The 15405-nt window shown below is 58.5% G+C and overlaps 1 protein-coding gene across 5 annotated transcripts in view; it reads right to left on the reverse strand.

Annotated features, from left to right (window-relative positions):
- The window catches only part of ADAMTS13 (ADAM metallopeptidase with thrombospondin type 1 motif 13), a 37245-nt gene that overhangs the window by 13409 nt on the left and 8431 nt on the right, over positions 1 to 15405 (reverse strand). For 3 of the 5 annotated variants that reach the window (XM_037797372.1, XM_037797370.1, XM_037797374.1), the window contains 13 exons: positions 15179 to 15318; positions 12691 to 12774; positions 12251 to 12375; positions 12017 to 12163; positions 10524 to 10664; positions 10189 to 10351; positions 9300 to 9404; positions 8439 to 8590; positions 8257 to 8320; positions 7324 to 7450; positions 6723 to 6871; positions 6333 to 6453; positions 5727 to 5807 (listed from right to left, as the gene is read on the reverse strand). In XM_037797372.1, the coding sequence (XP_037653300.1) occupies positions 5727 to 5807; positions 6333 to 6453; positions 6723 to 6871; positions 7324 to 7450; positions 8257 to 8320; positions 8439 to 8590; positions 9300 to 9404; positions 10189 to 10351; positions 10524 to 10664; positions 12017 to 12163; positions 12251 to 12375; positions 12691 to 12774; positions 15179 to 15318 (1599 nt within the window). The remainder of the gene's footprint in view (positions 1 to 5726; positions 5808 to 6332; positions 6454 to 6722; positions 6872 to 7323; positions 7451 to 8256; positions 8321 to 8438; positions 8591 to 9299; positions 9405 to 10188; positions 10352 to 10523; positions 10665 to 12016; positions 12164 to 12250; positions 12376 to 12690; positions 12775 to 15178; positions 15319 to 15405) is intronic. The other 2 variants (XM_037797373.1, XM_037797371.1) reach the window with 2 other exon arrangements.

Here is a 15405-nt window from a genome sequence, read left to right on the forward strand (position 1 = left end):
AAATGCCACTGGCAGGGGAGGCTCGCCGAAGGGAACCGCCTTTCTCCCAACCGCCCTTTCCCCACTTCCTTATCTTGCCCGCACACTCCCCTGTGCCAAGGCAACTCCTGCCACCGCCAGCGCGCATGCACCGTGGCCGGAACAACTCCCGCCCGCTGCTAAGGCTCCTGCGTCCTCTCAGAACCAATCCTAGCCCCTCTCCCTTCAGTATTGCCATTTAAGGCTACTTCACCTCCTTTCCAGCCCTACCCTTCTTACCAGCCTATATAACCTGTAATCACCCCTAAATAAATTCTCTTTGGCGCATACTCCTACTGGATAAAGAGTGTCTTGTCCTTATCGCCGCCCTCCACACCTTGTACGCCTCCCGCCGAGGACCCGGCCCAGTCCCCCGCCTCGCCCTCGCCTCCGGGAAAGAGCCCCCACCGCCGGTACCCTTTAAGCAGCCCCGAGAGCTGAGGGCTCAGCTACCGGCCGCCACTCCCCCCAGAAGCAGTAACCGCGACCGCAACTGGTGCCCCGTGTGAGGAAGCGTCTCCACACAACAGTTCGGCAGGTCGCCCGCTCGCCCGGACGCCTCTCCAGCTTCCCGTTTCCTCGCCTGCAAGGTAAGGGCCGCCTCTCCTTCGCCGCTTCCGGAGCCGTGTGAAGTTCACCGCTCCGAAGCCGCTCCTCCCTTCCCCCACGCTCTCTTCGTCCTCTTGTATGCGCACTTCTATGACCCCCTTTCCTCCTAATGCTCTCCCTCTTCCCCTCCATTACTTTGCTGTGGTTCTTTGTATCTTTGTTTCCTCATTTGGCGCCGTGTGCCTCTTTGCAACCGCCCCCCCCCGACTGCTCCCGTTGCCAAAGGGCACTGCTTTCCGCTCTCGCCGTCTCCTTCGGCCTCGCGGCCACGGTTTATCTCATTCTCTCTGCTCGGTAAACAACCTCCCCTCCTCCCCCCTCAGCTATGGGTAATCGTCTATCTACGTGCCAGGCACCTCAAGTTCGTGCTCTGGCTGGTCTCCTAGACACACATCGCTGTAAGGTGTCTGTCCGGCAGCTGCAAGTATACTGGGACCTCCTGCTGCCCTTTAACCCATGGCTCACCACTTGCCATCTTTGGGACCCTGTTACTTATGATCGTCTTATTGATCGGGTCACTAACGCCATGGAACATGAGAGCAAGCGCTTCCCTCCCGGCTTGCTCCCCACCTTGATAACCATCCGCTCCTGCCTTCAAGGCTCCCTCCCCCTTGATCGAGGCCCCGTTAAATCCAAGGAGGCCCTATCAACCCAGCCAACAGATTCAGATAGCGATATTAATTCAAATCATGACTCGGACACGGAGTCCTTAGTCGAGCAGATTAACAACGCGCTCGAGGTGACTCCCAAAAAGCAAAATAACACTGCGCCACGCCAAGATGGCGAACTTCCTCCTTCTTTTTCCATCGAGGGGAGGAAATGCTCCGGCGATGACATCAGCCCTAAGCTGGGCCGGAAACCGCATGCGCTTTACCCTGCCCTTTCACAGGGCGGAGTTAGTCCGCCATCTTATGCCTTGGGCCCCGCCCTTCCACAGGGCGGAGCTAGTCCGTCATCTTGTGCCTTGAACCCCGCCCTTTTACAGGGCGGGGCTGATCCACCATCTTATGCCTTAGCCACTCCCACCGCGCCGCCATCTTGCGACGCTTGGGGCCTCCCACTTCCGCCTCCCCCTCCGGCGAGCTCCCCCTCGGAGCCGCTACCGGCAGCTGCCGCCGCTCCTCCCACCCTGCCGACTAACAACCCCTGGCTGCCTTCTACACCTCAAGGCAATCCTTGGAACAACGCTCCCCCTATCCCCACTCCCACGCCAAGCCCTCTGCAAGCGCATCCTCCTTTCTCTCGTGCTTTTCGCTGCTTTCCTCTTAACCTTGCCCCCACCCCACAGAAACCGTATGACTGGTATCCCATTGACTCAGATACTATCAAGCAGCTTCGCAGGGCCGTCAAGGAGGACGGGTTAGGTAGCCCATACGCTTCCCAAATACTGCAGGATCTCGGCATGGACTATTGCATCCCCCAAGACTGGGCCTCGCTTGCCCGTTCCATTCTTAACCCTGGTCAGTTTGTTGACTGGCGTGCTCACTTCCAGGCAGAAGCAGCTAAGCAAAGTGAGCAAGACGCAGCCCTTGGAGTCTATCATCCCCCCGAAGCCTATATGGGCACTGGAGCGTTTCTAAATGCGTCTGCTTATATTAATGTCCCTGCCACCTTCTGGACTATCCTCAGGGGCATCGCCCTACGCGCGTTTGCCAACTGCTCTGCCCGTCGACCTGACAGCTTTACCAAGCTCCTCCAGGAGCCAAACGAACCTTTTGCCACCTTCGTTTCCAGGGTTGAAGAGGCCTGTGCTAGAAAAGTTACCAACCCCCAAGCCCAGCTAGCGCTCACCCGCGAACTCATTCTAGAAGGGGCTAACCCCCCCTGTAAGCAAGCCATTCTCCCCTTGCGGGAAAAAAGAATAGATGACTGGGTTCTCGCTTGCAGCGCTTTTGATCCAGCTGCCACGTCCCTAGCCCAGGAAGGGCAATCCAGCCTGCCACCAGCAACCACGCGTCTAACGAGACGAGAACGCCGTCGTCTCCGCAGCCTGGTGCACCAGATGACAACAGTACACCTGGGCCTAGACCCCAGTCCGAGCAGAGCGCAGCAGCGGCGAGAAATTAGAGAAATTATACGCCTCTATAAACAGGCAAAAACCAATGTCATACACCCTCTCAACCCTCACCCAAGCATAACCTCCCTTCTAATGGTCATGTTAGTTCTTGCCTCTTCTACCCAGGGCGATCCCCACCAGCCTTGGAAGTGGACCCTTGTGCGTTGGAAAGACTCCACAATAATTTTTTCCAACACCACAGCAGGATCTCCCTCCTTCGTCTTTAATGCCATTGATCTGTTTGTCCCTCCTAATCCAAAACCTCCTGGTTATCCAGGCAGCCTAAATATTCAGGATTATTATATGTGTCCATCTTCAAATCCTGGAAAATCATACTGCAAATCCCCAACAAACTATTACTGCCCGTACTGGGGGTGTGAAACTTTAGCCACTGGCTGGAAACCTTCTGTCCCTGACAAATTTCTAAACCTCGCAGTAATCCCGTATACTTGCCAAAATTCAGGCTATCGCTATTTCAACAAGTACCTTTGTCCTAAAAGACTAATGCTCACCATACAAAACCCTGCCGATACGTCTTGGCTCTTGGGTAAAACTTGGGGCTTCCGAATTTGGCTATCGGGGTCCGATCGGGGAACCCTTATATCCATAAGAAAGGAGGCTATAAACCAACCAAAGAAAAATACTGTTATAAAAAGGCCCTTTAACATTGGTCCCAACAAAGTCATTAACCCTCTTCTCCCACAGCCCTCCAGCCGCACCTTAGCTCCGACTAAACGCACTTCAACTACATCTCAAACCCCACCACCCCAGCTTCCTCTGCCCCCTTCTCGTTATTCCTCTCCCCTCCTCAGCCTCATCCAAGCCGCCTTTGCCTCAGTGAACTCCTCCAACCCCAATTTTACCTCCTCCTGCTGGCTCTGCCTCTCCACCTCTTCCTCCCTGTACGAGCCCGTTGCCTCCAACCTCTCCTTTTCAGAAAGCACAGAAAACAGCCCCTTAGAATGCAATTGGAATACCTCTGCCGTCCCCCTGACCTTTCATTCAGTCTCCTATACGGGAAAGTGCGTCCGCCCTCGCTCCAGTAACTCTCCCAACCTCACTGCCTGTGCCAGCTACTCATCTCCCAGCAGCTCGGCAAAATTTCTCATTCCTCATAACTCCTCCCAATGGCTCTGCTCCTCTACAGGACTTACCCCCTGTCTCAGCACAAATATCATCAGTGAATATAAAGAAACCTGCCTCCTAATTGTCCTTATCCCTAGGGTCTTATACCACAGCGAAGAAGACTTCTTCCTCCGTCTGGAAAGAACTGCAGCTCCTGCCCTTCTGCAAAAGCGAGAGCCCATCACCGCCCTCACAATTGCCTCCCTCCTAGGTCTTGCCGGCGCTGGCACCGGAATCGCTGCACTAGCCAGTCAAGGCTCCGCCCTAACTCACCTCCGGGCGGCTGTTGACGAAGACATTCGTCACTTACAAAACGCTATTTACCATCTAAAAAATTCTGTCAATTCCCTCTCTGAGGTAGTGCTCCAAAACCGCCGAGGTCTTGACCTTCTCCTCCTCAAAGAAGGAGGCCTCTGCGCCGCCCTGGGAGAAGAGTGCTGTGTATATGCTAATTCCACAGGTCTCGTCGAGGACAGCCTGAAAAGAGTCCGAGAGGGACTGGAAAAGCGTAAAAGAGATCGTGAAGCCACCAGTTATTGGTCCAGTTTTTTCACTCCCATCCTCCCATACATCCTTCCTTTTCTTGGCCCCTTATTAATAATTATTCTAGCTCTCATCTTAGGACCCTGCCTCATCCGCAAAATTGTCCAGCTTGTAAGGAAACAAACGGATGCCATTTTTTCCTCGTTCGTGCAAATCCAGTATCAGCGACTCGCCACCTCTGACGCCCCCCACTCCAAGATGACAGCCAACCCTCCGCGACCTCAACGCCACCGGTCGACTCACCAACCGCGAGGCCCTTCTCAATCACCTGAACATCGCTCTCGCCTCGAGTTCCAGCTTCTCTAAACCCCTGAACTTTAAACCCCTCACCTTCGCCCAGCCCGCTGCAGCGAAGCCATTGTCAAGCGCCCGGGCACCACACCAACACTAAGCTCCAGCCTCGCTGAGCCACCGTCAACCCCTTTTTCCCTTCCCTGACCTCCCCCTTCCCTCACCCTTAGCGGGCCTCTCTGGTAAAGCCTCTTCCTCTAATTAAAAAAGAAAGGGGAATTGTGGGTGACTGAGCTTGTACCTCGACTTACCAGGCCTGGGCCAGGGGACCTGATATCACCCCCTGGGGAGGGTAGTGGGTACGGGCGCTTAGTGCCCTCTGCAGCCCCCCCGAGCCTGGGAAGCGAGGTCAGGGCAGCTCCCTTTTCCTCACCCAAAATGCCACTGGCAGGGGAGGCTCGCCGAAGGGAACCGCCTTTCTCCCAACCGCCCTTTCCCCACTTCCTTATCTTGCCCGCACACTCCCCTGTGCCAAGGCAACTCCTGCCACCGCCAGCGCGCATGCACCGTGGCCGGAACAACTCCCGCCCGCTGCTACGGCTCCTGCGTCCTCTCAGAACCAATCCTAGCCCCTCTCCCTTCAGTATTGCCATTTAAGGCTACTTCACCTCCTTTCCAGCCCTACCCTTCTTACCAGCCTATATAACCTGTAATCACCCCTAAATAAATTCTCTTTGGCGCATACTCCTACTGGATAAAGAGTGTCTTGTCCTTATCGCTGCCCTCCACACCTTGTACGCCTCCCGCCGAGGACCTGGCCAAGTCCTCCGCCTCGCCCTCGCCTCCGGGAAAGAGCCCCCGCCGCCGGTACCCTTTAAGCAGCCCCGAGAGCTGAGGGCTCAGCTACCGGCCGCCACTCCCCCCAGAAGCAGTAACCGCGACCGCACACACGTCTGACCATGGGAGGTTTCCCATAGCAATGGCTCTGGGCCACTTCCCAGAACCTGATGAACACCCTGGGCTTGCACCCACACAAAACTTGAGAGGACCCCAGGGTACGTGCCCCACCCCAAGGACTCAGAGGTCAGGGGTAAATGGCCTTCCGGACAGAAAGATGGACCGTGGGGGCCTCCAGTCGACTCACCCAAGTGCGTGAAGAGAGGCCTCCTGTTAGCAATGTAAACGTTGGTCAGGTTGGGGGTAACAGTCAGGAATGTGACATATTCTAGAAGGAAGCAGGTTGGGGGGAGGTGTCACAGGGCCACTGACATCACAGTCAAAAGTGGGCAGATTTCAGTTCCACTGGGAAAAAAGGCCTTTTTAAAACACCAAAAGCTAACAATGCAACAAGGCTGCCTCAGGAGGTAGTGAGCCCACCGCCACTGGGGCAACCAAACCAGACTGGATGGGCACCTGTGAAGGGTGACGTCCTGGCCGGGAGAAGGGACCAGGTCCAGGGCTCGCACAGTGTTGGGGCCAAGCCAGAGGGAGACAGGCCTTGGGTCCTCCAAGTAGCCAAGTTTGTTTGTAAATAAACTCAAGGGTTTTCCTCCCGCTCCTCGCATCCCTCTCATCATGGTTTCCTCGAGAAGAGGCTAGCCTGCCAGAAACCGCACAAGGCCTGCATTTTTCCTGCCCTGCCTCTGGAGTAGGGACTAGAAAGCCTGGCGGCAGCATTGTCAGCAAAACCCGAGCCCACCGTGGGGGCCCAGGGGACACCCAGCTCCTCCGCCCCGAGGGAGGACCCTACCTCGGGCTCTCCCAGCTGAGAAGGATCCGTTCCGGCGGCTGCACGTGCTGTTGTCCCCCCCGCACACCTGGCACACGTCCCAGACCTGCTGGGAGTCCATCCTGCCATCACAGCCGAAGGTCTGTGCGAAGGGGACGGTGGCATGAGACCCCGGGACAGGGAGTCCGGGGCAGGGTGGGAGGGTGTGGCCTGACAGCCACAGAACCAACGGGGTCATTTCCACAGCTCCTAAGGTCTGCCAAGACTCAGACGACTGGCCCAAGGTCACAGCCCCCGACCCCCAGCGGACTCCCAGCTTCAGGCCCGCACAGCCCCACGGCCCCAGTCCCCCGCAGTCCCCTCTGGGACAGCCGGCCTCTGGGCCACAGCCTGCTGCCCACGGGGGCCTACCCTGCAGCGGCCTGACACGCACAGGCTCGGACCCCCTTCCTGCTGCGGGCTGCTTGGCACACACCGCGTCCCGTCCAGGAAGCCGTCGCCGCGCCTCATGATGAAGCTCTCGCCCACCGCCCGGCACATGAGCTGGCACAGCGCGTCCCCTGGGAGGGATGGCAGCGTGGAGGAGGGCCCCGGGGAGGCCCAGGGGCAAGACAGAGGGAGCTGCCCCCAGCCCTGCCAGCCCCCCGCCAGCTTCAGCCTGCGCATTTGGGGGCAGGTTTCTAGTTTCTGAGTAACAATCATTATCCTAACAAACAGCTAGTGCTATTGAGCGACGAGCCAAGGAGCCAGCTCGGAGCTTCCCCTCCGTGATCTCAGAGCCCCGGAACAACACTAGATGCTGCTGGGTGGTGCTGGTATGTCCATCCTACCCATGGGGAAACCGAGACCCGAGAGAGGGGGAGTGACGGCCTGCCCTGCCAGCCAGGGGCAGAGCCAGACAGTGCCCCAAGGTCGGTGTGATGCCTGAGCCCCAGGCCTGCCCTGGAGAAGCCCCCTGACATCAGCCCCCGCGTCAGAGGTCGGCGAGCCAGACCCCTCCAGCCCGCCCCACCTTGGCTGTGCTGCTCGGCCGAGCTCCAGCGGTAGAAGGTGGCGCCGCCCGGGCTGGGGTGCAGGGGCCTCCCGTCGGTCTGGGCGCACTGCTCCGACATGAACTCCAGCTGGGTCTTCCCGCAGGCCTGGCAGGGAGGAGGCAGAGGCAGGCGCGGGAGGGGAGTGGGCTGGAGAGGAGGCTGGGCCCGGGCAGGGGCGGGCTCCAGACCCGGGGCTGGCCCTGCTCCTCGTGGCCTCGGATCCCTGCTCTGTAAGGTGGGGTGACAGCAGCACCTCCTCGGAATTGGTAAAGGACACGGCACACGACCCAACACGAGCAAGGAAGAAGGGAGCAGGAAAGCCCGAGCTTCTGGAAATGAGGAGGAGTGTGCCCGTGCCCCTGGTGCTGTGCATTCGAGACCAGCAGTTGGGGCCCTGTGGACAGGCGGGAGCCCGGGGCCGAGGCAGGAGGCCTGGCTTTCTTTTTGTGCCAAGGGGTCTGAGAGGACAGAATCGGAGCCCACCAGGCGGAGCACAGACTCTGGCCACAGCCACCCTCCAGGCAGGCACCCCTGTGCCCAGCCCCCTCCCTGGGGTCCAGGGAGCCCAGGCACCCCATGTCCAGCCTGGAGAGGAGGAGCAGGAAGGTCTCAGGCCCGTGCAGGACTGTGTCCAGCCAGGGTGACAGACTCAGGCCACCCCAGGGGAAAGGGGGCGAGCCTCCCCTTGCAGAGGTGACTGCCGGGTCTCACCCCTCTCTCAGGGGGACTCTGGAAGGCAGGGGCAGGCGGGGAGGGGGTCGCACTTCAGGACCAGCTGCTGGTGGGGCCACCCTGGCCTGTGCTGTGAGGTCCCTGTGGCGGCCTTAAAAGCGCCCCCTTCACTCTCTTGAGCAGCCTGCGTGAATCCCAAATTACAGCCACTGGTCCTTGGGCCCCAGGGCCCCGCCTACCTGGGTATTGCACATCTCTGCTTTCAGGTCAACGTCCGGGCACACCCGTCCCCCAAAAGCAGGTCTGAAAATGCCCAAGAGGCACAAGAGGTGAGAGGGGTCCGGCTTTCCTCAAACCAGGGAACCTAGAGCCTGCCCCCCTCCCTGATTGGCAAGGACAACCCCCTCGCTCTGCGAGTTACCTGGGGTTGTCGCACTGCCGCCTTCTGGTGACCACGCCCCCTCCGCAGGAGCGGGAGCAAGGGCTGGGGGGTCCCCAGCTAGACCAGTGCCCGTGCACCGCAGCCACGGGGGCCAGCTGTGCCAGGGAGCGGCAGGAACCCTTGAAGCACCACTGGAAGGCAAGGACAGCGGCGGCTCCTGCACCCAGCCCCCTCCCCACCCCCCCATCTGCCCTCCCACCCCTCTGCCAGGGAGCAAACGCTCAGGGAAACAGGTCAGACGATGGCCTGGACACAGGAGAGGGGCGGCCACGCCCAGTCGGAAGGGAAGGGACACAGCTGCTGGGGGCCGTGCAGGCAATATGAGGGGCTGGGGATGGGGAGCTCGGACAAAGCTGGGAAACCCTGGCCTCTGTGACGTGCAGACACAGCACACTTGTTTCCGGGGTTGGGAAAGAGAACATGAGATGCAGCACCATGCTCGGTTAGCACCAAGCCTGGGAGTGGGGTTCAGTAGACACCTACTCTCTCTGCAAAGGAGTGGCGGTCAAAAGTGGGGGCTCGGGGTCCAGACAGATCAGGATCCAACCTCCCACCCTTCTCGAGAAGGTCACCGGCTATGACTATTGGTCCCATGAACCCAGAAAAGCCATCCCATCTCCCAAGCCCTGTGGAGGCGCAGGGAGCATGTGAGGGGCTTGCATCGCCAGGTTCCCACCACCATGCACGCAAGTTACCTTTCTGCCAGGTGATGACCGGGTGGGCAGCTCCGCACCTTTGCCCCTGGCCTGCTAACACCTCCCACTGCCCACCCCGGGAATGAAGGCTGCCAGGCTGGAGGTGCCCTGTGCACGCACACGTGCACACGCTCCAGCTTCTGACCTTATCCACGCCACATTCTGTCCCGTCCAGGAGGGGAATGAGCAGGCGGCTGCAGCTGCTTTGATCCAAGGGGTCTGTGTGACAGGAGAGAGCCTGGCATGTGTCCTAAGGGGGGAGACGGGGGCCAGCTCAGGGAACCCAGGCCCTAGCTGTTCTCCCCAGACCACGTGGACACATGGGAGGGCCTCTGGCAGCCGGGAGGAGGGGCAGGGCCATGGCGTCCAGCAGGCATGGCACACACAGTGGCTGCGGACCACGACACTTTTAGGGGCCCACAAAAGTGTTGGAATTTATTTTAAGATCAGAAAAAAAGAATGAATTCTTTAGGTCAAAGAGAAGATATAACGTAAAATATTAACATATTTGAATTTATAACACTGAACATCAAATTTAAAATACTTTACAAAAATACCCAAATACAATTTTCAGTATCTTTTATGGAAAAAGGTGCCCACCAAAGCAAGACCCATGAAAGTCAGATGGAGCCCTGGAAGGAAGTCTGTTTGAGGGGGCTGCTTGCATCCCCTCCATTTCCCCTTCCCCTGCCTGCTCATGGCCCTGCTGTAGGGCTCAGCTTGGAGGCCACCTCCTCCAGGAAGTCCTCCCTGCCGACCCCAGCCCTTCCCTGGCTCCCACAGGCCTTTGCGTGCCCCAGCAGAGCCCGGGCACTGGAGACTGCCTGCTAGGACCAGCGGCCGGCTCGCCTCAGTCTGGGGACACAGGGGCTGTGCCAGGCCCACGACATAACCTGCAGGCCAAGTGGAAAGCCAAGTGCGGCAGTTCTAGTTCAAAGATGGCTAAGGCCCCCAGAGTAGAACCGAGGCGAGCCCGGGCAGAACGGCCACCAAAAGCGCCAGTGGGGGTCCGCGAGCCCGGCGGCCGGACTCACCAGGTGCTCCCGGGCGAAGGTGCAGGCGGCGGCGGCGGGGCCGAAGGCGACGCGGCACTGCTGGTCGGCGCCGTAGTAGAGGCCGGGCTGCGCGGCGGGCGGGCGCCCCGGGGGCTCGGGCTGCGGCCGCGGTGGGTCCCAGGCGCAGCGCGCCCGGCCTGCGCTGCGACAAGGCCGGGATGGAGGCGTGGGGCCGCGGAGAGCGGGGCCGCGGGTGGAATGGAAGGGGGCGCGGGGGCGACCGGGGTGGGAGGATCGGGGCTCAGGCCCGGGCACGCGGAGGGGACAGAGGGTCAGGTGCGCCGGGTGGGCTGCGGCGGGGCCGGGGGCGCTACCCGAGCAGGCGCTGCAGCTGCCGGCGGCTGCACTCGGACCACGCGAGGCCCCCGCGGGCGGGCGCGGCGCCGTCTGTCGCCATCACGTGGCCGCCGGGGCCGCAGCCGCTGTCTCCCGCGCCGTCGTGCTCCAGGCCCAAGCTGCGGGCGGCCCGGCGGCTCTGAAGGCGGCCCCTGGGCGCCCACCCGGGCCCCACTACCCTCGCCACAGTTTTTGGACCCTCGTTGACTCCTGGCCCCCCCACCAGCTAACGCAGTGCAGTGAAGTGAGTCCTGCAGGGTGCCTGCTTCAATTTCCCTCCCGCAGAGAAGGAAACTGGCCCCCACTTCTTTTGGCCAATAAATATCAAAGAGCGTTAAGAAGGGGCAAAACAAACTAACCCAGGGTGTTGGGAATCTGGGGTGGGGGTGGCGGGTGGTTACTGCCCTGCACGCCGTGGCATGGGTGTGCTCCCTGACCACAGGTGCAACGTAGGTCAGTAAAAGACCAAGAAAAAGTGCAGGCCTGAGGCCATCATGTCCACTCCTGAGCAGTGGAAGGCGACAGTTTTCACACTATTTCCAGCACCAGCACTTTTTTCTCCCAAACAAAATCCAGAGAGGAATTCTAGCAGGGCATGCTAGTGCAGGAGCAGGGATGGGGGGGCTGCTGCCGGGGTCTGATCTGGAGGAGCCGCCAGCCTTGCACACTCAGCCTCCACGGTCACCCTGGCCTCCCCCCACCCTACCCCCGGGAATCGACCAGCCCAGTTCTGAAGGGCGGAAACCACTTGGGGGGGGGGGGGTGACGGAGACTTTCACTTTTTACTTGAAAAGTCGCTGTACTATTTGAATTTTTACAAGCAGGTGTTACTTTCATAATTAAAAGCCGGAAAAGAAAAAAGAAAAGGAACCCACTACTCTACCAAGTGATAAAAGATACCTGGGAAGGTTTGTCCCTAATAACGCATAATGTTCCCAATAGGCAACATTGGAAACAACCTAACTATCCAACAATAGGGGATTAATTAAATAAATCATGCCATGGGCACCAAAAGGTAGTGAAAGATACAGGAGGAGAGGCCAGGGTACATTATTAGGTTAGGAAAAAAAAAGGAAGTGTACAACACAGTCCCAATATTACAAATAAAAAATTATGTGTGCAATACATAAAGAAATGGCTAAAATTAAACACAAAATGTGAACAGACACAACCTCTAAGTGGTGAGATTTCAGATAATTTTTTCAGTTTGCTGCTTCTTTACCTGAATTTCCTACAAAACTTATATTTTAGTTGCTAAGTTTGTTTTGCATGCTTTCTAAAGGAAAATTAAAAAGTTTCTTTTAGTCGCCCTGTGAGAAGGATCCGCCTTCTCTGCCCTCTCCCCTGAGCCTTCCGGACTCACTGGGGTCCAGGGCACAGGTACTTCCGGCAGGTTCTGCCAGGGCCTCACCCTCCTGGGGCCCAGTCAGCTCCTTGACCAGAGTTGGGCAATGGCTGGGGGGCCATGTACCTGTGCCCGATCTCATGGGCAATGGTGACCCCCAGGTCGAAACCGGTGTCCTCGGTGATGAGGCAGCTCCAGGAGGAGGAACAGACACCCCCCAGCTGGGTGACCCCCCGAACCTGCCGGTTGCCATCAGGCAGCTCCAGGTCAAACCTGGGGAGAGAGAATAGCCGTCTCGGTGGTGCTAAGATGCTTTCCCCCAGCCGGGTCCCATGGCAGAGCAACCTGGAGCTCAGCTACCTGGTGATGTAGAGGACCAGGTCGGCGTGCCTGGGGTCTGAGTCATCCGCGGGGTTGATGCTCCTGCTCCAGTCACACACGCTCCGCAGGGACGCGGTGATGTTGGCTGTGATGCTCGGAGCATCCTGGGGGAGGATACTGGAGCCTCAGCAGGCACAGTGCTGACCCCAGCTTCCTCATTTAGTCCTTCCATCAGTCCTGTGCCCATCCCCTTGCTACACAGGGGGAAACTGAGGATTGGAGAAGTTCCTTCGCTCTGCAGCCTGCACCGGGTGCCGGGGCAGAGCTCGGATTCAAGGCCCGTCTGTCTGTCCAAAAGCCCTGCACCCAACCATGCTGCCCTGTGGTCCACAGGACGACGGGAAGGAGGAAGGAACGGGCTTTCCAGTGACTCTGGGCTGCACCTCGACGTGGGTGCCGAAGCCCAGCTGGGAGCCTACCTTGGGCTGCATCAGGATGAGCATCTTCACCAGGTGCACCCGGAACTGCGCCCCCAAGGATGGGTCCCTCAGCAGTTCTGACGCCTGCGAAGGACAAAGGGAAGGGAGGTGGGACATCCCCCCAGGGAGGCTGGGCAGCATGCAGGGAGAGGGGTGGGCTGCTCCGCACGCATGTGGGAGCCAGCGCTGGAGATGACCAGATATGCTTCTGGTCCCCCCCCTTGCTCCTGGCCCAGGGAGGCAGACAAACACCAAGAGGAAAAACCCTGAAACCACATCCTAGAGCTATGGCAGTATTCTAGAATGCTCCATCAAATAGTTTCTCTTGGCCTTGTATTCACCATGTCCTTTCTCATTTCTATCCCTCTGCAGGAAACCCCTTTCCTTCTGCCTCTACTTGTTTAATCCGACCCCCTTCAGGAGGTGGTGGAGGCTCTCTCCTTCCTCCCTGTTCCTGGCTGTAGCCACTTGAGCCAGCTTGTCCTCTAAAGTGGACACGGCCCCCAGTCCTGAGAACGGGATTTATCACCGGCCTCGGCCGCCTGCATTTGAATCCAGGCTCCACTGCTTCCTGGCTGCCCGCTCGGGAACCTGGTAACTAACCTCTGAGCCTCAGTCTCCCCACCTGTGAAACAGGATGGAAATTTCATGGTGGATATTAGGGGTTTGAATCGAATCCTCCCAAAAAGACACGCTCAAGTCCTCACTCCCACCTGAAAACATCACCCCATTTGGAAGGAGGGTCTTTGAAGATGTGCTTGGTCACGATGAGGCCAAGCTGGCTAGGACGGCCCGGCCCCAAGATGCCCGGGGTCCTTAAAAGAGAGTGAACCTCAGACCTGGGACCCTGCAGGCCCTGCAGAACTGGATTTGGACTTCAAGACTCAGAAAGCGAGAGGATAAATTCCTGGCAGACTCAGGAAGAATGAGCTGGGGAGTGAGGAAATGGGGCCCTGTGGGCAAGGCCGGGTCCCACACACTTCTCCACAGCTGCTTGAATGGCCAGAGGGAGCCGGGTTTGATTCCCATATTTCAGAATATTAGAACAGGGGGGAGTGGGACACTTCAGACCTCTTAAACGACAGCTTTCAAATGACTTAGAGGAAATAATGTTCACTAAGAAGGAAAACACATCCCCTCTGGGACTTGCAGCATGCTGGAAACCCTAGCAGGCAGTTACAAGAGGAGGTGCGGGCGGTGGGATCCTAGACCCCCGTGGGGGGCACTTGGGCTCCGAGACCAGTGAGGCTGATGGGGAGGGCACGTTTCCCTTTGTCCAAAATGGGTGACAAGGCCCAAGGTAGGGCAGAGAGTTGTCGAGTACCCCCATCCTAGAGGCAGTGGCCCACAGCTGGGACCAGGTCCCCCTCCTCAAGGGCCAGTTTGCTAAGAGGGTCTGCCCTGGCCCAACACCAGCAGCATCTCTGCAAGCCCCCACCCCGTCTGGAGCAGGCCGGGGAGGACAGGGAGGGGCCTAGAACTGTCAGCCATCAGCCGCAGCTGATCTCCTAAATGCTTCCTGATTTCCATTCCCACTTATTTGGAATTAAAAAATACATTTTCCAGGTGACGGGAGCACGTTATAGCAAGTGTAACCAACAGCAGTGATACGTGGAGGTGATTGTGGTTGCAAGGGGAAGTTCAGGGTCGTGGATGTCACTAAAAGGAAAGCCAGAGGACGTGTAACATAGTGAACCCTCTTCAGGGTGAAAATGTTCCAGAACTGATTGTGGTGATGCATGCACAACTCTGTGAATATACTAGAAGACAGTGATTGAACACTTCCGATGGAATTATGGTATGTGAATTTATCTCAATAAAACGGCTTTAATATATATCTAGGTATATATATATATTCTAGCATAATTCATTTTGTAAGTATCTTTTTCTGACTTCGTTGCACTGTGGGAAATGAAGGTGTAATAGCTAGTGGGAGTGGTGACCCCCTGCCCTACTTTTACCCTAGAAGCCAAGTGAAGGGGAGGCCTGCAGTGTTGGGGGGGCGGCTGCTGCAAGAAAGGGAGACAGGCGTCTCATTTGCCAGGGGGGGTGTCTGCTTCGGTGTCCAGCTGGTCGACCTGCCCTGCACCTCCCTGAGTGAGGGACGGGAGAACTGGAGAGGGCAGAGGGAGCACGGAGCAGCCTGCAGCCCATTGCTGAGCAGTGATGCTGGAGGTTTCCCTGGATCAAACGGACATGGGGTAAGAGGCCAGGCTTGAGGGTGGCCTCTGGGAGAAAGGACCCGGGTAGCAAGAAGCTGTGGGTTCTGGGACCTCACTCACCTCCACTGCAGGTGAGGGTCGGGCAGGAGGAAGGGAAGAGCAGACCACACCTCTTGTCCCCTGGGGTGGGGGGCCCTGAGCCCCAAGTCTGACCCCAGCCTCAGGTTTACCTGCTCACCACCATCTTGTGCCCAGAGATGCATGTGGCGGTTCTCCAGAAACCCAGCGCCCCCCCACAGGAGCCCCCTCCCCGCTGGAGCACTCACGATGTTGAGGTTGGTGAGCACGTAGCGCTCCGTGTCCTCCCGGTGGGCCTGGTAGACGTCGGGGCCCACAGCCACCAGCAGCTCCAGGTGCAGGATGCTCCCAGCAGCCTGTCTCGGGAGGCGGGAGGGAGGCGGCAGGCCTGTGATGGAGGAGGGAGAGCTGAGGGCAAACGTTCTCAAAGGCAGGCAGAGCGCGGGTGGAAGTCCCACCTCTGCCGCCCACCTCC

This window comes from Choloepus didactylus, chromosome 10 (genome assembly GCF_015220235.1).
Source record: "Choloepus didactylus isolate mChoDid1 chromosome 10, mChoDid1.pri, whole genome shotgun sequence".
Taxonomy (NCBI): Eukaryota; Metazoa; Chordata; class Mammalia; order Pilosa; family Megalonychidae; genus Choloepus; species Choloepus didactylus.